The sequence below is a fragment of the Oncorhynchus nerka genome, linkage group LG24 (genome assembly GCF_034236695.1).
Source record: "Oncorhynchus nerka isolate Pitt River linkage group LG24, Oner_Uvic_2.0, whole genome shotgun sequence".
Lineage (NCBI taxonomy): Eukaryota > Metazoa > Chordata > Actinopteri > Salmoniformes > Salmonidae > Oncorhynchus > Oncorhynchus nerka.
In genome coordinates, this window is record NC_088419.1 from 91,393,921 (window position 1) to 91,417,411 (window position 23,491).

At 45.9% G+C, this 23,491-nt stretch overlaps 1 protein-coding gene across 1 annotated transcript in view; it reads right to left on the bottom strand.

Annotated features, from left to right (window-relative positions):
- The window catches only part of atf6 (activating transcription factor 6), a 133,036-nt gene extending 109,545 nt beyond the window's left edge, over nt 1-23,491 (bottom strand). Inside the window, exons 1-6 of the mRNA XM_065009313.1 lie at nt 23,248-23,491; nt 18,608-18,684; nt 16,518-16,593; nt 16,264-16,361; nt 15,417-15,537; nt 14,853-15,038 (exon numbers count right to left, since the gene is read on the bottom strand). Coding sequence (XP_064865385.1) covers nt 14,853-15,038; nt 15,417-15,537; nt 16,264-16,361; nt 16,518-16,593; nt 18,608-18,684; nt 23,248-23,350 — 661 coding nt within the window. The 5' untranslated portion in view covers nt 23,351-23,491. The remainder of the gene's footprint in view (nt 1-14,852; nt 15,039-15,416; nt 15,538-16,263; nt 16,362-16,517; nt 16,594-18,607; nt 18,685-23,247) is intronic.

The window sequence follows — 23,491 nt, forward strand, 5'->3', positions numbered from 1 at the left end:
GTCATCCCCCTCTTGAAGAGGGGGATGACCACTCTAGAGTGCAGCTTTCAATCTTTGGGAATCTCAGACGATACGAAAGAGAGGTTAATAAACAGGCTAGTAAATAGGGGTTGCAACAATTTCGGCAGATCATTTTAGAAAGAGAGGGTCCAGATTGTCTAGCCCGGCTGATTTGTAGGGGTCCAGAAATTGCAGCTCTTTCAGAGCATCATATATCTAGATTTGGGTAAAGGAGAAATGGTGGGGGCTTTGGCGGGTTGCTGTGGAGGGTGCCGGGCAGTTGACCGGGGTAGGGGTAGCCAGGTGGAAAGCATGGCCAGCCGTAGAGAAATGCATATTGAAATTCTCAATTATAGTGGATTTATCGGTGGTGACTGTGTTTCCTAGCCTCAGAGCAGTGAGCAGCTGGGAGGGGGTGCTCTTATTCTCCATGGACTTTTTAAAATATTTTTAAAAATATTTTAAATTTTTATTTTAACCCTTTTTCTCCCCAATTTCGTGGTATCCAATTGTTTTAGTAGCTACTATCTTGTCTCATCGCTACAACTCCCGTACGGCCTCGGGAGAGACGAAGGTTGAAAGTCATGCATCCTCCGATACACAACCCAACCAAGCCGCACTGCTTCTTAACACAGCGCGCATCCAACCCGGAAGCCAGCCGCACCAATGTGTCGGATGAAACACCGTGCACCTGGCAACCTTGGTTAGCGCGCACTGCGCCCGGCCCGCCACAGGAGTCACTGGTGCGCGATGAGACAAGGATATCCCTACCTGACAAAGCCCTCCCTAACCCGGACGACGCTAGGCCAATTGTGTGTCGTCCCACAGACCTCCCGGTCGCGGCCGGTTGTGACAGAGCCTGGGCGCGAACCCAGGGTCTCTGGTGGCACAGCTGGCGCTGCAGTACAGCGCCCTTAACCACTGAGCCACCCGGGAGGCTTCTCCATGGACTTTACAGTGTCCCAGAAGTTGAGTTAGTACTACAGGATGCAAATTTCTGTTTGAAAAAGCTAGCCTTAGCTTTCCTAACTGCCTGTGTATATTTGTTCCTAACTTCCCTGAAAAGTTGCATATCACGGGGGTTATTCGATGCTAATGCAGAAAGCTACAGGATGTTTTTGTGCTGGTCAAGGGCAGACAGGTCTGGAGTGAACCAAGGACTATATCTATTCCTAGTTCAAATTTTTTGGAGTGGGGCATGCTTATTTAAGATGGTGAGGAAGGCACTTTTAAAGAATAGCCAGGCATCATCTACTGACGGGATGAGGTCAATGTCATTCCAGGATACCCCGGCCAGGTCAATTAGAAAGGCCTGCTCGCAGAAGTGTTTTAGAGAGCGTTTGACAGTGATGAGGGGTAGACAGGCTAGCCCGACTCCTAGCACCAGCAACAGCAAATGACGTCGGAAACCCCAGAAGGTGGGGTCTTGAGTCTGCGACCTCCTGAACTGTGGTGGTCGTGGAGAGGGTGCCACTGGGCGGCCGCCAGCTGGTGATATACTCCCAGGATCCGTGCTGACTCACGGGGCTGGTAGGTCCGTCTCGGGGCAAAGCTCTTTGATAGCTGGATCGGATCTTCTCGGATAGATAAAGGGTGGCCAGACTGCCTCCCCGATCTCCTATGCCTTGCGAGTGTCCAGTCTCACATGGGGCCGTGGAGTTGAGCTGAACATCTGTCCGTTGGATCGGGACAGATCAACGCCTCCTGACTCATTGACAGCTTTGCTACAGGAGGGATTTAAAAATGAGATTGGGTTTGCCTGGGTTACAGCAAGGTTGGTGCACTTAGAAAGCAGGTAATCCTTTTCTCGCAGCCGAGCGAGCAGCTGGAGGATCTCTTCCCAGAGTTGCTTGATGGTGGTGCATTTAGGGCAGACAAATCCCTGTCCATTGTTCAGTTCCACCTTATCTTTAATCTTGTGATTGTGTGGAAATCATCTCACACCTAAAGCATTTGTGCCCAGTCGTGGATAAAAACACTAGAGGGTTAAGCACTACTAGCGTTAGCCTGCTCCGTTTCCATGACGGCTAGCAGCTAACTGCTACTTAACAGGAATTAGGTGTGCTAGATTAGGGTTGTAGTGTAAACCTACAGGACGGTAGCTCTCCAGGAAGAGGGTTGGAGAGCCCTGATCTAGAGAGAAAGTTATATTCAAACGCTAAACTAAAAATGGGTTTTGAATGTGGTTCAAATTCACATTCAAGACTACAGAGGTCAAATATTCCAGTGTTGGTTTAGTCCCGGGCAGACTGTGACAAAACTGTTTGTATTGGCCCAGACTCAGCTGAGGTAGAAGATGAGAAAGAGGATTGGTAGGTCTGAATGAAACACAGGCTGGTGGGCCGAGGTAAGGAAACACTACTAAAACATTGACTCACAAATGATTAAACACAGATCCTAAAAAGAGGGTCAACGAAAGTAGAGATAGGGCGACATCTGCTGGCCAACGATACACAACACCCTCCCAAACTCCCACCCAAAACTTCCCTAATGCTTTACAGATCGACTGCCCCTAAAAACCAACGTGGCATCGATATGAGTCAGAAACATTTATTATAGTGTCATAATTGACTACAGAGTGTAAATAGGAAAATGTTTGGTCATAAAGGCAGTCTAAAACTGAGTTTGGAACCTCGTCACAACAAGTAAATTAAGGTTGGGTTTGGGATATACAATGTCGCCAACATATCGTGCCTCCTTTCGCCAAGCCCCACGTGCAAATTGCCCCTCCGCTCACTCTATTGCACTGGCCGCGTTGAACCGACAATGGACCATCACGTCAACGTGTGAAAGAAGGGAGGGAAGATCACCAGTAAACTAATCTGCTCCACTTGGTCATGTTGTCTACAAGCAAGCTAGTTGCATCGTCCAGAAACATCACTTTTCCATAAAATAAGTGTTTCAACTGTAAAACTAGTTGTTTTTCACTGGGAAGGCAGATAACATGTTATCAAAAGCAGTCACTTCTACATGTGAAAACACTGAATCCTTCTCATCACTTCACGTGATTGATTGTTATTTGTTTTGAGACGACTTTGCCGTCGGCCAGAGCGGGGAACCTGGCTCACTGGGGCACCAGAGTGGGGAACCTGGCTCACCAGAGCGGGGCACCTGGCTCACTGGGGCACCTGGCTCACTGGGGCACCAGAGCGGGGCACCTGGCTCACTGGGGCACCAGAGCGGGGAACCTGGCTCACTGGGGCACCAGAGCGGGGCACCTGGCTCACCAGAGCGGGGCACCTGGCTCACTAGGGCACCTGGCTCACTGGGGCACCTGGCTCACTGGGGCACCAGGCTCACCTGGCTCACCAGAGCGGGGCACCTGGCTCACTGGGGTACCTGGCTCACTGGGGCACCAGAGCGGGGCACCAGAGCGGGGCACCTGGCTCACCAGAGCGGGGCACCTGGCTCACTGGGGCACCTGGCTCACTGGGGCACCAGAGCGGGGCACCTGGCTCACTGGGGCACCAGAGCGGGGCACCTGGCTCACCAGAGCGGGGCACCTGGCTCACTGGGGTACCTGGCTCACTGGGGCACCAGAGCGGGGCACCTGGCTCACCAGAGCGGGGCACCTGGCTCACTGGGGCACCAGTGGGGGCACCTGGCTCACTGGGGCAGAGCGGGGCACCTGGCTCACTCCCGGGAGGAAGGCCTGTTCCAAACCGAATGCAATCACTTTTTTTACCCGGTTCAAACTCCTCCCACTGGGGTAACCCGGGACAGAAAAACAAACCCCTAGAAAGGGGCTGCGTTCCCCCAAAAACGTTCAAATCAAAAGGCGGTTTGAGACTGAACATCCATATACGGATTAACCAACCAGTGGTGGTGAGTATACCGGTTGACTAGAGACTGAACATCCCTGTACGGATTGACCAACCAGTGGTGGTGAGTATACTGGTTGACTAGAGACTGAACATCCCTGTACGGATTAACCAACCAGTAGTGGTGAGTATACCGGTTGACTAGAGACTGAACATCCCTGTACGGATTAACCAACCAGTGGTGGTGAGTATACCGGTTGACTAGAGACTGAACATCCCTGTACGGATTAACCAACCAGTAGTGGTGAGTATTCCAGTTGACTAGAGACTGAACATCCCTGTACGGATTAACCAACCAGTGGTGGTGAGTATACCGGTTGACTAGAGACTGAACATCCCTGTACGGATTAACCAACCAGTAGTGGTGAGTATTCCAGTTGACTAGAGACTGAACATCCCTGTACGGATTGACCAACCAGTGGTGGTGAGTATACCGGTTGACTAGACTAGAGACTGAACATCCCTGTACGGATTGACCAACCAGTGGTGGTGAGTATTCCAGTTGACTAGACTAGAGACTGAACATCCCTGTACGGATTGACCAACCAGTAGTGGTGAGTATACCGGTTGACTAGACTAGAGACTGAACATCCCTGTACGGATTGACCAACCAGTGGTGGTGAGTATTCCAGTTGACTAGAGACTGAACATCCCTGTACGGATTGACCAACCAGTGGTGGTGAGTATACCGGTTGACTAGAGACTGAACATCCCTGTACGGATTGACCAACCAGTAGTGGTGAGTATACCGGTTGACTAGACTAGAGACTGAACATCCCTGTACGGATTAACCAACCGGTGGTGGTGAGTATACCGGTTGACTAGAGACTGAACATCCCTGTACGGATTAACCAACCAGTGGTGGTGAGTATTCCAGTTGACTAGAGACTGAACATCCCTGTACGGATTAACCAACCAGTGGTGGTGAGTATACCGGTTGACTAGAGACTGAACATCCCTGTACAGATTAACCAACCAGTAGTGGTGAGTATACCGGTTGACTAGAGACTGAACATCCCTGTACGGATTGACCAACCAGTGGTGGTGAGTATACCGGTTGACTAGACTAGAGACTGAACATCCCTGTACGGATTAACCAACCAGTAGTGGTGAGTATACCGTTGTTGACTAGAGACTGAACATCCCTATGCGGATTAACCAACCAGTGGTGGTGAGTATTCCAGTTGACTAGAGACTGAACATCCCTGTACGGATTAACCAACCAGTGGTGGTGAGTATACCGGTTGACTAGAGACTGAACATCCCTGTACGGATTAACCAACCAGTAGTGGTGAGTATACCGGTTGACTAGAGACTGAACATCCCTGTACGGATTGACCAACCAGTGGTGGTGAGTATACCGGTTGACTAGAGACTGAACATCCCTGTACGGATTGACCAACCAGTGGTGGTGAGTATACCGGTTGACTAGACTAGAGACTGAACATCCCTGTACGGATTAACCAACCAGTGGTGGTGAGTATACCGGTTGACTACAGACTGAACATCCCTGTACGGATTAACCAACCAGTGGTGGTGAGTATACCAGTTGACTAGAGACTGAACATCCCTGTACGGATTGACCAACCAGTGGTGGTGAGTATACCGGTTGACTAGACTAGAGACTGAACATCCCTGTACGGATTAACCAACCAGTGGTGGTGAGTATACCGGTTGACTAGAGACTGAACATCCCTGTACGGATTGACCAACAGAGTACAGAGTTCTGTGTTTTTCGTGTTTAGATTTTTACCATGGAAAGAATATTGATAATGGACTAGAGCCTGGAACCAGCCTGATCCTGTGGTCGGATTAACCAGGGTATAACCAGTGGGAACCAGCCTGATCACCATATAATGTCCAGGGTATAACCTAGCCTAGTGGAACCAGCCTGATCACTGTGTTCCCTATATAATGTCCAGGGTATAACCTAGCCTAGTGGAACCAGCCTGATCACTGTGTTCACTATATAATGTCCAGGGGTATAACCTGCCTGGTGGAACCAGCCTTCACTGTGTTCACTATATAATGTCCAGGGTATAACCAGCCTAGTGGAACCAGCCTGATCACTGTGTTCACTATATAATTGATAACCTAGCCTAGTGGAACCAGCCTGATCACAGTGTTCACTATACAATGTCCAGGGTATAACCTAGCCTGGTGGAACCAGCCTGATCACTGTGTTCACCATATAATGTCCAGGGTATAACCTAGCCTAGTGGAACCAGCCTGATCACTGTGTTCCCTATATAATGTCCAGGGTATAACCTAGCCTAGTGGAACCAGCCTGATCACTGTGTTCCCTATATAATGTCCAGGGTATAACCTAGCCTGGTGGAACCAGCCTGATCACTGTGTTCACCCCAGCGTATAACCTAGCCTGGTGGAACCAGCCTGATCACTGTGTTCACTATATAATGTCCAGGGTATAACCTAGCCTAGTGGAACCAGCCTGATCACTGTGTTCACCATATAATGTCCAGGGTATAACCTAGCCTAGTGGAACCAGCCTGATCACTGTGTTCACTATATAATGTCCAGGGTATAACCTAGCCTGGTGGAACCAGCCTGATCACTGTGTTCACTATATAATGTCCAGGGTATAACCTAGCCTAGTGGAACCATCACCATATAATGTCCAGGGTATAACCTAGCCTGATGTTCACTGTGTTCACTATATAATGTCCAGGGTATAACCTAGCCTAGTGGAACCAGCCTGATCACTGTGTTCCTATATAATGTCCAGGGTATAACCTAGCCTGGTGGAACCAGCCTGATCACTGTGTTCACTATATAATGTCCAGGGTATAACCTAGCCTGATGGGAACCAGCCTGATCACTGTGTTCACTATATAATGTCCAGGGTATAACCTAGCCTGGTGGAACCAGCCTGATCACCATATAATGTCCAGGGTATAACCTAGCCTGATGGAACCAGCCTGATCACTGTGTTCACTATATAATGTCCAGGGTATAACCTAGCCTGATGGGAACCAGCCTGATCACTGTGTTCCCTATATAATGTCCAGGGTATAACCTAGCCTGGTGGAACCAGCCTGATCACTGTGTTCACTATATAATGTCCAGGGTATAACCTAGCCTGGTGGAACCAGCCTGATCACTGTGTTCACTATATAATGTCCAGGGTATAACCTAGCCTAGTGGAACCAGCCTGATCACTGTGTTCCCTATATAATGTCCAGGGTATAACCAGGGTATAACCTAGCCTGGTGGAACCAGCCTGATCACCATATAATGTCCAGGGTATGATCACTGTGTTCCCTATATAATGTCCAGGGTATAACCTAGCCTATCGGAACCAGCCTGATCACTGTGTTCACCATATAATGTCCAGGGTATAACCTAGCCTAGTGGAACCAGCCTGATCACCATATAATGTCCAGGGTATAACCTAGCCTGGTGGAACCAGCCTGATCACCTGTATAACCAGGCCTTAGAACCAGCCTGATATAATGTCCAGGGTATAACCTAGCCTGATGGAACCAGCATGATCACCATATAATGTCCAGGGTATAACCTAGCCTGATGGAACCAGCCTGATCACTGTGTTCACTATATAATGTCCAGGGTATAACCTAGCCTGATGGGAACCAGCCTGATCACTGTGTTCACTATATAATGTCCAGGGTATAACCAGCCTAGTGGAACCAGCCTGTGTGTTCCTATATAATGTCCAGGGTATAACCTAGCCTCGGAACCAGGAACCAGCCTGATCACTGTGTTCACTATATAATGTCCAGGGTATAACCTAGCCTGGTGGAACCAGCCTGATCACTGTGTTCACTATATAATGTCCAGGGTATAACCTAGCCTAGTGGAACCAGCCTGATCACTGTGTTCCCTATATAATGTCCAGGGTATAACCTAGCCTGGTGGAACCAGCCTGATCACTATATAATGTCCAATGTATAACCTAGCCTATCGGAACCAGCCTGATCACCATATAATGTCCAGCGTATAACCAGGCCTAGTAGAACCAGCCTGATCACCATATAATGTCCAGGGTATAACCTAGCCTGGTGGAACCAGCCTGATCACTGTTCACTATATAATGTCCAGGGTATAACCTAGCCTAGTGGAACCAGCCTGATCACTGTGTTCCCTATATAATGTCCAGGGTATAACCTAGCCTATCGGAACCAGCCTAATCACTGTGTTCACCATATAATGTCCAGGGTATAACATAGCCTAGTGGAACCAGCCTGATCACTGTGTTCACTATATAATGTCCAGGGTATAACCTAGCCTAGTGGAACCAGCCTGATCACTATATAATGTCCAGGGTATAACCTAGCCTATCGGAACCAGCCTAATCACTGTGTTCACCATATAATGTCCAGGGTATAACCTAGCCTAGTGGAACCAGCCTAATCACTGTGTTCACCATATAATGTCCAGGGTATAACCTAGCCTAGTGGAACCAGCCTGATCACTGTGTTCAACATTCTATTTCACTTCACATTTTATTTGATCTCTGACGTGAAATAGAAATACGAAGGCAGTGATCAGGTTGGTTCCACCAGGCTAATCATAACCACATAGAGAATGTAATCAGTGATCAGGTTGGTTCCACCAGGCTAATCATAACCACATAGAGAATGTAATCAGTGATCAGGTTGGTTCCACCAGGCTAATCATAACCACATAGAGAATGTAATCAGTGATCAGGTTGGTTCCACCAGGCTAATCATAACCACATAGAGAATGTAATCAGTGATCAGGTTGGTTCCACCAGGCTAATCATAACCACATAGAGAATGTAATCTGTGTGTGTGTGTGTGTGTGACCAACCAGTATCTTTGAGGGCCCAGGTGCTAATCTACACTGCTATGCCCATCAATCGGGGCTCTGGCAAAGACCTCATCTCCAGCCTCACCTCTTGCCTGCTTTCCAACGGTCGTCACAACGGTCGTCAATGGGGAGAACAGAATTAGGTCAATTTAGTCTGACCGGTTTAAACTTCAACATAGTATATGCTTGTGTGTGTGTGTCATATCACCTATCCCTAACTGTGTGTGTGTGTCATATCACCTATCCCTAACTGTGTGTGTCATATCACCTATCCCTAACTGTGTGTGTGTTTCATATCACCTATCCCTAACTGTGTGTGTTTCATATCACCTATCCCTAACTGTGTGTGTGTTTCATATCACCTATCCCTAACTGTGTGTGTGTTTCATATCAACTATCCCTAACTGTGTGTGTGTGTCATATCACCTATCCCTAACTGTGTGTGTGTTTCATATCACCTATCCCTAACTGTGTGTATGTGTGTGTCATATCACCTATCCCTAACTGTGTGTGTGTGTGTGTCATATCACCTATCCCTAACTGTGTGTGTGTCATATCACCTATCCCTAACTGTGTGTGTGTGTCATATCACCTATCCCTAACTGTGTGTGTGTTTCATATCACCTATCCCTAACTGTGTGTGTGTTTCATATCACCTATCCCTAACTGTGTGTGTGTTTCATATCACCTATCCCTAACTGTGTGTGTGTTTCATATCACCTATCCCTAACTGTGTGTGTGTTTCATATCACCTATCCCTAACTGTGTGTGTGTGTGTGTCATATCACCTATCCCTAACTGTGTGTGTGTGTCATATCACCTATCCCTAACTGTGTGTGTGTCATATCACCTATCCCTAACTGTGTGTGTGTCATATCACCTATCCCTAACTGTGTGTGTGTGTGTCATATCACCTATCCCTAATCATATCACCTATCCCTAACTGTGTGTGTGTGTCATATCACCTATCCCTAATCATATCACCTATCCCTAACTGTGTGTGTTTCATATCACCTATCCCTAACTGTGTGTGTGTTTCATATCACCTATCCCTAACTGTGTGTGTGTTTCATATCACCTATCCCTAACTGTGTGTGTGTGTTTCATATCACCTATCCCTAACTGTGTGTGTGTGTGTCATATCACCTATCCCTAACTGTGTGTGTGTTTCATATCACCTATCCCTAACTGTGTGTGTTTCATATCACCTATCCCTAACTGTGTGTGTGTGTCATATCACCTATCCCTAACTGTGTGTGTGTGTCATATCACCTATCCCTAACTGTGTGTGTGTTTCATATCACCTATCCCTAACTGTGTGTGTGTGTCATATCACCTATCCCTAACTGTGTGTGTGTGTCATATCACCTATCCCTAACTGTGTGTGTGTTTCATATCACCTATCCCTAACTGTGTGTGTGTGTCATATCACCTATCCCTAACTGTGTGTGTGTTTCATATCACCTATCCCTAACTGTGTGTGTGTTTCATATCACCTATCCCTAACTGTGTGTGTGTTTCATATCACCTATCCCTAACTGTGTGTGTGTTTCATATCACCTATCCCTAACTGTGTGTGTGTTTCATATCACCTATCCCTAACTGTGTGTGTGTCATATCACCTATCCCTAACTGTGTGTGTGTGTCATATCACCTATCCCTAACTGTGTGTGTGTGTCATATCACCTATCCCTAACTGTGTGTGTGTGTCATATCACCTATCCCTAACTGTGTGTGTGTGTCATATCACCTATCCCTAACTGTGTGTGTGTCATATCACCTATCCCTAACTGTGTGTGTGTCATATCACCTATCCCTAACTGTGTGTGTGTGTCATATCACCTATCCCTAACTGTGTGTGTGTGTCATATCACCTATCCCTGTGTGTGTGTGTCATATCACCTATCCCTAACTGTGTGTGTGTGTCATATCACCTATCCCTAACTGTGTGTGTGTGTCATATCACCTATCCCTAACTGTGTGTGTGTTTCATATCACCTATCCCTAACTGTGTGTGTGTGTGTCATATCACCTATCCCTAACTGTGTGTGTTTCATATCACCTATCCCTAACTGTGTGTGTGTCATATCACCTATCCCTAACTGTGTGTGTGTGTGTCATATCACCTATCCCTAACTGTGTGTGTGTTTCATATCACCTATCCCTAACTGTGTGTGTGTGTGTCATATCACCTATCCCTAACTGTGTGTGTGTGTCATATCACCTATCCCTAACTGTGTGTGTGTTTCATATCACCTATCCCTAACTGTGTGTGTGTGTGTCATATCACCTATCCCTAACTGTGTGTGTGTGTCATATCACCTATCCCTAACTGTGTGTGTGTTTCATATCACCTATCCCTAACTGTGTGTGTGTGTGTCATATCACCTATCCCTAACTGTGTGTGTGTGTGTCATATCACCTATCCCTAACTGTGTGTGTGTGTCATATCACCTATCCCTAACTGTGTGTGTGTCTATCACCTATCCCTAACTGTGTGTGTGTCATATCACCTATCCCTAACTGTGTGTGTGTGTCATATCACCTATCCCTAACTGCCATTGGTAATAGAACAGTGACTCTGTGTGTTCACTGATGCATGTGATGCAGAGAGACCTGGCACTCAACACGACCCCCTCAACACGTACCCCTCAACACTCCCCCTCATCACGTACCCCTCAACACGTACCCCTCAACACGTCCCCCTCAACACGTACCCCTCATCACTCCCCCTGATCACGTACCCCTCAACACTCCCCCTCAACACGTCCCCCTCAACACGTCCCCTCAACACGTACCCCTCAACACGTACCCCTCAACACGTCCCCCTCAACACGACCCCTCAACACGTCCCCTCAACACGTGCCCCTCAACACGTCCCCCTCAACACGTCCCCCTCAACACGTCCCCCTCAACACGTCCCCTCAACACGTCCCCTCAACACGTACCCCTCAACACCTCAACACGTCCCTCAACACTACCCCTCAACACGTCCCCTCAACATGTCACGTCCCCTCAACATGTGCCCCTCACACTCCCCCTCAACACGTACCCCTCAACACGACCCCTCAACACTACCCCTCAACACGTACCCCTCAACACTCCCCCTCAACACGTCCCCTCATCACGCCCCCTCAACACGTGCCCCTCAACACGCCCCCTCAACACGTGCCCCTCAACACGTGCCCCTCAACACTACCCCTCAACACGTGCCCCTCAACACGTCCCCCTCAACACGTACCCCTCAACACTCCCCCTCAACACTCCCCCTCAACACTCCCCCTCAACACGTCCCCCTCAACACGTACCCCTCAACACGTACCCCTCAACACGTACCCCTCAACACGTACCCCTCAACACGTCCCCTCAACACGTACCCCTCAACACGTACCCCTCAACACGTACCCCTCATCACGTACCCCTCAACACATCCACAGTGAGGTGATTTCTAATAACACAGCCCAGTAACAGCAACACCCTTTTCATTCTGTGTGTCACTGCTGAACTCTGCCTACTGTATTTCTACAGATGGACTAGAGATGCTTTTGCCAGACGACAGCTTCAGTCGTTTGATGGGGAGACCATAAGTGACCTGTTCAATCTTCAACGTAGGATATGTAATATAATAAAAACTGGTAATAACTGCCATTGGTAATAGAACAGTGACTGTGTGTGTGTGTTCACAGAAACATGTATGGAGCCAGGACATGGAGACTTGCAAGATGATGTGATGAAGTCCAGACAGATGGGCTTGATACTGATGTCTCTGAATGGACAGAGACCAGGCACTCTGACAAACAGATACTGAGGTCTCTGAATGGAGAGAGACCTGGCACTCTGACAGACAGACAGATACTGATGTCTCTGAATGGAGAGAGACCTGGCACTCTGACAGACAGACAGGCTTGATACTGATGTCTCTGAATGTAGAGAGACCTGGCACTCTGACAGACAGATACTGATGTCTCTGAATGGACAGAGACCTGGCACTCTGACAGACAGATACTGATGTCTCTGAATGGACAGAGACCTGGCACTCTGACAGACAGATACTGATGTCTCTGAATGGACAGAGACCTGGCACTCTGACAGACAGATACTGATGTCTCTGAATGGACAGAGACCTGGCACTCTGACAGACAGATACTGATGTCTCTGAATGGACAGAGACCTGGCACTCTGACAGACAGATACTGATGTCTCTGAATGGACAGAGACCTGGCACTCTGACAGACAGATACTGATGTCTCTGAATGGACAGAGACCTGGCACTCTGACAGACAGATACTGATGTCTCTGAATGGACAGAGACCTGGCACTCTGACAGACAGATACTGATGTCTCTGAATGGACAGAGACCTGGCACTCTGACAGACAGATACTGATGTCTCTGAATGGACAGAGACCTGGCACTCTGACAGACAGATACTGATGTCTCTGAATGGAGAGAGACCTGGCACTCTGACAGACAGATACTGATGTCTCTGAATGGACAGAGACCTGGCACTCTGACAGACAGATACTGATGTCTCTGAATGGACAGAGACCTGGCACTCTGACAGACAGATACTGATGTCTCTGAATGGACAGAGACCTGGCACTCTGACAGACAGATACTGATGTCTCTGAATGGAGAGAGACCTGGCACTCTGACAGACAGATACTGATGTCTCTGAATGGAGAGACCTGGCACTCTGACAGACAGGCTGGATACTGATGTCTCTGAATGGAGAGAGACCTGGCACTCTGACAGACAGGCTTGATACTGATGTCTCTGAATGGAGAGAGACCTGGCACTCTGACAGACAGATACGGATGTCTCTGAATGGAGAGAGACCTGGCACTCTGACAGACAGATACTGATGTCTCTGAATGGAGAGAGACCTGGCACTCTGACAGACAGATACTGATGTCTCTGAATGGAGAGAGACCTGGCACTCTGACAGACAGATAATGATGTCTCTGAATGGACAGAGACCTGGCACTCTGACAGACAGGCTGGATACTGATGTCTCTGAATGAATGGCACTCTGACAGACAGATACTGATGTCTCTGAATGGACAGAGACCTGGCACTCTGACAGACAGGCTTGATACTGATGTCTCTGAATGGACAGAGACCTGGCACTCTGACAGACAGGCTGGATACTGATGTCTCTGAATGGAGAGAGACCTGGCACTCTGACAGACAGATACTGATGTCTCTGAATGGACAGAGACCTGGCACTCTGACAGACAGGCTTGATACTGATGTCTCTGAATGGACAGAGACCTGGCACTCTGACAGACAGATAATGATGTCTCTGAATGGAGAGAGACCTGGCACTCTGACAGACAGATAATGATGTCTCTGAATGGAGAGAGACCTGGCACTCTGACAGACAGATACTGATGTCTCTGAATGGAGAGAGACCTGGCACTCTGACAGACAGATACTGATGTCTCTGAATGGAGAGAGACCTGGCACTCTGACAGACAGATAATGATGTCTCTGAATGGAGAGAGACCTGGCACTCTGACAGACAGATAATGATGTCTCTGAATGGAGAGAGACCTGGCACTCTGACAGACAGATAATGATGTCTCTGAATGGAGAGAGACCTGGCACTCTGACAGACAGATAATGATGTCTCTGAATGGAGAGAGACCTGGCACTCTGACAGACAGATAATGATGTCTCTGAATGGAGAGAGACCTGGCACTCTGCATTAAAAATATTAGTAGACACTTACTTGTATTATCTTTTTTTATTTTATTACTGAAATGAACGGTATCAGTCAATATCGGGAGGGAGAAACGCTGTGTATTCTGCACCAGGATCAGGGAACTCCTGTTTGTGGTACATGGCGTTGTGCCTGGATACATCCGTTAGCCGTGGTATATTGGCCATATATCACAAACCCCCGAGGTGCCTTATTGCTGTTATAAACTGGTGACCAACGTAATTAGAGCAGTAAAAATAAGTTGTCATACCCGTGGTATACGGTCTGATATACCACAGCTGTCAGCCAAATCAGCATTCAGGGCTCCAACCACCCAGTTTAGAATTGCTATTATAAAACGGGTTACAAAGATAATTAGAACAGTAAAAATACAATGTTTTGTCATAACCGTGGTATAGTGTCTCGTAACACACCTTTCAGCCAATCAGCATTCAGTTCTCCAACCACCCAGTTTATAATATGTATTATAGTGTAGTGAGTGTAGTTTTAGACTCACCTATAGGTGGCGCTGGACGTATGCTGACAGGGGCAGGTTTGACCACAGCGGGGTGAGGCACCAGGGTGGTCTGCAGGGGCTGGATGATGATGGTCTGGAGAGGGCCCGCGGCATGCTGGGGTACAGCCGTTACAACTGGTCTGGGCTGGATGGACACCTTGGGGGTGAGCTGGATAGGCCTCTTCACTGTGAGACGGATCATAATTCATAACCGTTTCCATTTTTAAAAACGGAGCCTTCTTCCCCCTCCAGATGCTATTGTATGTATGTATCATTAAAAAAAATATTTGGTCCATTTAAAGCAGGGCGAATGGACTTGAACCAATAAACATTGGTTGTTTGGTTATACTAATTTCTGGCTTGAGTCATCATACTTTTTCCGATCCATTAAAACTAACAAAGTTAATCAATAACATATTTCCAAATCAGAAAGAGACTGACGAGGGAGAGTGATACAGTATGTTCACTGAAAGCAAATGTAACTACAGGAAGAAATGGCAGCCTGATATGAAAGAAGAGGAGGATGGATGGATGGATGGATGGATGGATAGGTGTATATCTGACCTCGCGTGGCCTGATTGGTCCTCTTGGGGGCCCTCTTGGCCAGGGGGGGCTCTGAGAAGCCACTGGACTCGGAGCAGACAGAGACAGCAGGAGAGGGCTGAGGAGATTGGGATAGATCCTCCTGTAGGGGGCAGCAGAGAGACGGGCCATCAATGTTTCCCTGCTGTGTGAGGTTTTACAATACCTCCAGAAGGTCCAGTGTTCCCCTATATGCATTTACACGCAGCGCACCACCACGGCTAAAATACTAAATATTTTAGTGCTATAATGCCGATTGTATAGATGTATGGCCAAGGAAGGTATTCACCGCTGACGAATATCTTGCTAAAAGGAACTACAAAGTTCTTGAAGACTGATGCCTTTGGCGACATCCAAAATATCTTTGAGGTGTAGTGCACAAATGTCCTTGATCATAATGGCAGGAGATATAAACATGTGCAGTGTAGGGTCACAAGATCTAACCCTCGTCCTCTTTCTGACATGCTGTGAAAACAACTGCCTGCTACATTATGTTAATATGGCCAGAGTTGTCATCACCTCATTTTAACGAGGGGGCGGGGCCACACCTCTGGCAGATGGTGGATAATTAGTCTGACAAGGTGCTTCAGACCTTCCTTAATGAGGTGCTCAAGTGTGTGTGTGTGTGTGTGTGTGTGGATTGCGAAAGCAGATGGCAGAGGTAGCAACGTGTGTAATGGTACCGTGTGGGGCGAAAACACACAAACTAACACAGATGGGCATAGACACACACTGGAAATACTCCCAGCCATACAAAAATAGGCACATCAAACACATAAATGCAAAATGACCTACAGTGAAACACACTGGAGAGAGACAGGGGACTTACTTGTATGGAGTAAGGTGACAGGGCCTCTCGGGATGCAGGCGAGGTGACAGAGCTCATGGTATGGGCAGGAGAGAGAGAGTCCACACTCAGATCCCCATCTGCAGACAAGGAACACATAGCTCATGGTATGGGCAGGAAGGAGAGAGTCCACACTCAAATTTACACGAGAGAAATACTGGTACTGACATGTTTAAACAATTTTTGTCCAATAGCACCTTATACCATAGACCTGATTAGACCGGTATTAGACACACCTGTGTAGGTGCTGCCTGTGTCAGTGCTCCAGGGAGGCAGGTCGATGTCAAAGCCGAGGTCTGGGGCATCGCCGGCCTAGAGGGTTAAACAGAGCAGACACACAATCGCTGTACTTCTCCTTATGATGGTTCACTGTGAATCTGGTCTGTTACGGTTTTCTAAAGTGGAACTGACAGTGTTTTAGCAACATGAAATCTTGTAAAAAAAAAAAATCTGTTTGTATACAACCTCAGGGAAGAATATGGCGCTTTTTAATTTATTTTTTAAACATTTTATGACAAGGGAGCATTTAGATATGGTCGTTCACAGAATGTTTGGAAATTATGTATACTAAAGGCATTTGTGAAAATTCTATAGCAATATATAGTGGGGAAGTGGCCGTGCGTTGGTACAATTAAGACACTGCAGTAAATAAAACCTAATGAAAAACATCTGTCTCGACCGTTGTGCCATAGCCAATCAGAGCTACAGTAGGCCTGTATGCAAATAAGCCATTTGCCACACGGGCCTGCCATCATTTACTATAAACACTAAAAGGGCTGGGCGATATATCTTTCTCTGGAGGGGAGTCGGCCAATCACCCACTCGTCCAATGACAACACCCTCCCAGCAGCTAGATAGCTTGGTAAATAAATAGATAACCTATTAGCCATGGTACGACTGACCTGTGCTCATTGCCATTGCTAGTTTGATTGTATTGGTATTCCCAGCTTTTGTTACATTCATCTGTTTTTACCCCAAAAAGATATAGTCTTTGAAACTGAAACAGTGCATTCCTAAATGGCTGGAGGAACCAAACAATGTTAACAGGCCAGCTGTGATTTACAACCTGATAGCAATATTTGTGGGACTTCAAAGACATTTATTGGTGAATTATATGAATCATGCATTGAACTGCATCCCATCTATTCTGCCAACAATGCCTTACTCTACATCATGGAAGTTATAATCAAATAGAACCTATTGGTTTTGTAGCAGAAACTGGGAATTTTATATATATTTTTTTACTGATATTATGATTGTCTGTTTGATATCTGCAAAGTAGTTAAAACACTAGTCAGTTCCACTTTAAGGGACAGTGTTGCCTAAGAGTGTGTCTGTGTTGCCTAAGAGTGTGTCTGTGTTGCCTAGAGTGTGTCTGTGTTGCCTAGAGTGTGTCTGTGTTGCCTAGAGTGTGTCTGTGTTGCCTAGAGTGTGTCTGTGTTGCCTAAGAGTGTGTCTGTGTTGCCTAGAGTGTGTCTGTGTTGCCTAAGAGTGTGTCTGTGTTGCCTAAGAGTGTGTCTGTGTTGCCTAGAGTGTGTCTGTGTTGCCTAGAGTGTGTCTGTGTTGCCTAGAGTGTGTCTGTGTTGCCTAGAGTGTGTCTGTGTTGCCTAGAGTGTGTCTGTGTTGCCTAGAGTGTGTCTGTGTTGCCTTGTTGCCTAGAGTGTGTCTGTGTTGCCTGGAGTGTGTCTGTGTTGCCTGGAGTGTGTCTGTGTTGCCTGGAGTGTGTCTGTGTTGCCTGGAGTGTGTCTGTGTAGCCTAGAGTGTGTCTGTGTAGCCTAGAGTGTGTCTGTGTTGCCTAGAGTGTGTCTGTGTTGCCTAGAGTGTGTCTGTGTTGCCTAGAGTGTGTCTGTGTTGCCTAGAGTGTGTCTGTGTTGCCTAGAGTGTGTCTGTGTTGCCTGGAGTGTGTCTGTGTAGCCTAGAGTGTGTCTGTGTTGCCTAGAGTGTGTCTGTGTTGCCTAGAGTGTGTCTGTGTTGCCTAGAGTGTGTCTGTGTTGCCTGGAGTGTGTCTGTGTAGCCTGGAGTGTGTCTGTGTAGCCTAGAGTGTGTCTGTGTTGCCTAGAGTGTGTCTGTGTTGCCTAGAGTGTGTCTGTGTTGCCTAGAGTGTGTCTGTGTTGCCTAGAGTGTGTCTGTGTTGCCTAGAGTGTGTCTGTGTTGCCTAGAGTGTGTCTGTGTTGCCTAGAGTGTGTCTGTGTAGCCTAGAGTGTGTCTGTGTTGCCTAGAGTGTGTCTGTGTTGCCTAGAGTGTGTCTGTGTTGCCTAGAGTGTGTCTGTGTTGCCTGGAGTGTGTCTGTGTAGCCTAGAGTGTGTCTGTGTAGCCCTGTACTCACATATCCCACGCACTCCAAGGCCTGAAAAAGTTCGTCTGCATCTCCAAGGTTGTCCAGCTCGTCAAACAGGCTGATGTCTGCTTGAGAGCAAGAGACACACACACACACACATCTGATTTAACAGTAGCCTTACATGAAAACAATACTTAGTTGCCTTCGCCAAAGACTAACTACCGTTTTCATTGAAGGCTAGTTTAACAGATGTCTTGACATGTTTCAGATAGTTATCCACAACGTCAGGTCAGATAGTTAATCACAGTTTAGCCATATGGGGCTAAAGAAGGAGAATTCATATTGTAAACGGCTTCTCTTAGTCATAGATATGGCTATTCACTTACTATTTACACATTGTTAATGCATAACTGACGGCCCACTTGTTTGATCAAATTAGTAAACATTCCATTTACGTTTTCCTGTTTGTAAGGGCTCTCGAGTGGCGCAGCAGTCTAAGGCACTGCATCTCAGTGCTAGAGGCGTCACTACAGACCCTGGTTCGATTCCAGGCTGTATCACAACCGGCCGTGATTGTGAGTCCCAAAGGGTGGCGCACAATTGGCCCAGCGTCGTCTGGGTTAGGCCGTCATTGTAAATAAGAATTTGTTCTTTACTGACGTACCTAGTTAAATAAAGGTTAAATAAAAACATTTTAAAAAATTGGAATGTGCTTTAAAATGACTAAAACCAAATCAAAACCGTGTAGACATAATGGACCTACATTCATAGTACATTTTCTTGAAATGTCCAGTTCACTAAAAATCACAACAATTTAAAGCTAGACTGTCACAGAGCATCAAAGAATAGAAAACGATGGATAGAGGACTATTGTTTTGTTCATTTTGACCATGAGGAAATATAACCAATTTTCAGTGTGGCCCTTCGGACCTCGTTGAAGACAATGCTTCTGGACTGTATCATGTTAGCTCCCCTCTCATTCGGACTCTAGTCTGTCCTGAGGAACCACTGGGAGTTTGGACTGTATCATGTTAGCTCCTCTCTCATACTGACTCTAGTCTGTCCTGAGGAACCACTGAACCCACTGGGAGTCTGGACTGCATCATGTTATCTCCCCTCTCATACTGACTCTAGTCTGTCCTGAGGAACCACTGGGAGTCTGGACTGTATCATGTTAGCTCCCCTCTCATTCTGACTCTAGACTGTCCTGAGGAACCACTGAACCCACTGGGAGTCTGGACTGTATCATGTTAGCTCCCCTCTCATTCTGACTCTAGCCTGTCCTGAGGAACCACTGGGAGTCTGGACTGTATCATGTTATCTCCCCTCTCATTCTGACTCTAGTCTGTCCTGAGGAACCACTGGGAGTCTGGACTGTATCATGTTAGCTCCCCTCTCATTCTGACTCTAGCCTGTCCTGAGGAACCACTGGGAGTCTGGGCTGCATCACATTATGCTGCACAGAAGTTAACTCACTTGATCGACGCAACACGGCATGTAGAAATGTTGAAACTGTTCATTACTGTTCGCAAAACAATGGTTCATTAAAGGCTAGAACACTTTACAATGCAAGAAGACACCGGTAACTTCCAGCTTTGTAGGCTAGCTTTCTTTGCTAGCTTTCTTTGCTAGCTTACAGCTGAAGCTAAAATCACTTCACTACCCTATTACCTTGTTTGTGATACACACAATAACACAAAATATTGCTGGATTACAAAGCGGATTGTCACCAAAAACGTTATACTTTCATTTTGGCTCCCCCAGTCAAGATCATCTTTGCTCGAGCCTCGAACAGACTGTGTGTAAATGTCATGGGTCTCAAAGCAGCAATAGAAACAATAACAAAGCCGCATCCCCGCCCCTGGTACAGTGAAAAGCTGAGGGAATGGGGCTGGAGAAATGTAAACACAAATTCATAGACAGAGAGCTATGGATGCAAGGACTGACAAGCCATGATATGAAAATGATAGTTTTAACCATGTTTTGAGGCTATATAGTGTTTGTTTACATTTTTCGATGTTTACACCGTTGGAGTAAAACAAGCTTGTAATTTGGGGTTCTGATGGGGTGTGACAGTTGAACTAAGCTCATGAGGCATTTATAAGTTATATTCTTTAGGAATCAATGGATACATATCAATACATTTATACGTCCAAAAATGGATGTAACAACTGCTGATTGCCCCTTTAAAGAGACAGTGCACACTTTTATAAAAGAGATTACTTCTTCTATGCAAATGTTGTTGATCAGTATTATAAAATAAAAGACCCAAATGGAAAAGAAACAGATTTCTTTTCATCCATGAAAAATCAGCCAGAACAAGCTCAATAACTCAATGCATGCACACAATCGTATTGAATATGCATTCATCTGTATTGTGAATAGGCCTCGGCTACATCTTGATTTACCCAGTTTATCAACAGACTACAGATTTACTATTCAAACAAATTATTACTATTATGTAGTTAGAATTTTTTTATTATTTTTTTTTACCAAAGTCTAATTGAATGTTTGACTGTATAATTGATTCATTAATGCATACATTAAAACAATCTAAAATGACTCAAGTAATGAATGATGTTGAAATCAAAAGATCTGTCTGGATTAAGTGCCATTCTGTGACTTTGGCTAATACGCCTTATTTTGCTTGCCCTGGTATCATTTTGGTGTCGTTTTGGTAGATTATCGTGATGGTATCGAGTATTGTGATACTAAAGGTATCGAAGTCAAAATGCCAGTATCGTGACAACACTAGAGCCTACATGTTACGCCTCCATCACACCAACAGCGTCATTTGCGTTTTGGTACACCAGAAGTCCATTCATTTCCAATGAAACGCTGCGTTTGGCTTGCAGCGTTACAGAGACAGTTGCAGTACGTTCTGTGTGGTGCCACACGTTGGATTTATCGAACAGACGTGTCAAACTGTACGCGAAGACGGCTTGGCAGAAACGGTAGCAGAAGGTGAATGTTGAACCTTTTGTTGCACACAAATCCAGATGATGCTACGTACCATTTTGCACAATGACCCTGTAGGTGTGATAGAGAGGTGAGTAAGCATTTCACTCTTGGATTCTAAAAGAGCCTAGGCTAGCCTGGCTCATCAACATATGTACATTCTTATAGTTTACTTAGATTTGTGTGTATTCGGTATTTGTTGTGCAATTGTTAGATATTGCTGCACTGTCTGGGAACTAGAAGCACAAGCATTCCGCTACACTCGCAATAAACATCTGCTAACCATGTATGTGACCGATACATTTGATTTGATCATGACTCTCAGTTCCATTACATAACACATAAGAGAGTCATTGGACCAAGGTATCTTCTGTATGAGGGAGTTGTGTTAAGAGCCCCTACGCTCGTTACAAAGCATATTTACGGAAGACAGCCGTAAAACAAAGCCACCTGTGGAAATTAGCTGTCTAGCATGCTCTGAACACCTGTGTGCAACTGAAGATACGTGAAAACAGAAACGTGTTGTCAATGAAAAAATTATGTTGGCTGCAACTGTGATAAAGCCGGTTAAAACTGTGTACATACAGTAAGTGTATATTTTGCATTAGTGAAATGATTTTGATGTGATATTAAAGTAAAGGGCTTTATGTTTCTAGAACCCTACCGCAATTGATAATCGATTCACGTTTCGATTTGGCTGTTTTGGCCGCAAGAGCCAGTCTACCTCTGAAAATAACGTAAGGCAAGGGTTTTTACAACTAACCCAAGAAAGACCACACAGCATGTCAGCAAATGACACCTGGTAGGAGCCGATTGGCGCGTTCTAGCAAGTATTTGCATATTTCCTTTAGGGAGGGCCTACTCTGTGAAATGCGAGTACACTCCTTCTAAACAACGCAATTTCGGGGAAACTTTGGCAAAGGGTAAAGTCTACAAACATGTGTCCACTCTGTTCGTAATAGATTCTAGTTTTAGAAACAGAAAACTGCATTGAGATCAAATGTTTAATCGATGAGGAAATAAGCAGAAATATCGGCCAGAAATTCCATCTAGCTCCATCTTGGTAACGATTGGAAACGCCAACCGGATGCTTCATATTTATACATCCGGTTAAATATCTGTCTCGATGTTCTATCTTTGCTTAAAATGTAACAGTTGGCTCCTTAATAAGAGTACATTTGGGGCTAAGGCTAGCCATATCCATGACTAAAAGGATTAGACGTTTTGCAATCTACTTTTTTTGTATCTCTTGTCGCGAATTCATTACCCCCCCCCCCCCCCCCCAACAGGCTAGCTAGTACCCCCACACACAACAAAAATAATTATATATATTTTTTTATGATGATAATAATAATAATAATAATAAAAATAATAATAATAACATATATTCGTACAGGGCAGAGATAGTTACAAATAATTTAACTTAGATTGTAGAGAATTCAGATTGTAAAACGTTATTTTTAGACATGGCAACAGCTACCAGTGGGCGATAGCGGTTACTGACTTGAGGCAGTTAAACGTTAGCTAGCCAGCTTGTCAAATAACTAGCTATAGCTACCATGTTAGCAACAAGCATGGCAAAAGAAGAACATTCATTCGATAGACTATAACCATCGTAAACACAACCAACATGTTGACATTTGTGTTACATATTTCCGAGGAGTTAGTGTCTCTCTTTAACGGTACACTAGCAAGCTAGCGTTAGATGTTGGCAAGTGACGCTTGCTTACCCCACTCGCCATCCTGGTCGATGGACATGGTGCCAGTTTCACTGTTCATCATTAAATTTTGTTGTTCTTGAGTCTCGAAGTCTAACATTAAATCGGACGACATTCTTCCTTGAATACATTAGTAACCGATTTTAAAGAAATAGTTTATTCTAATAGGTCATAAGCTTAGCATCTGCTGTACATGTTGCTGGTTCGTATTCAGATAAATGTTCTTCCTGTTCTACTAAAAAAAAAGAAGATACAC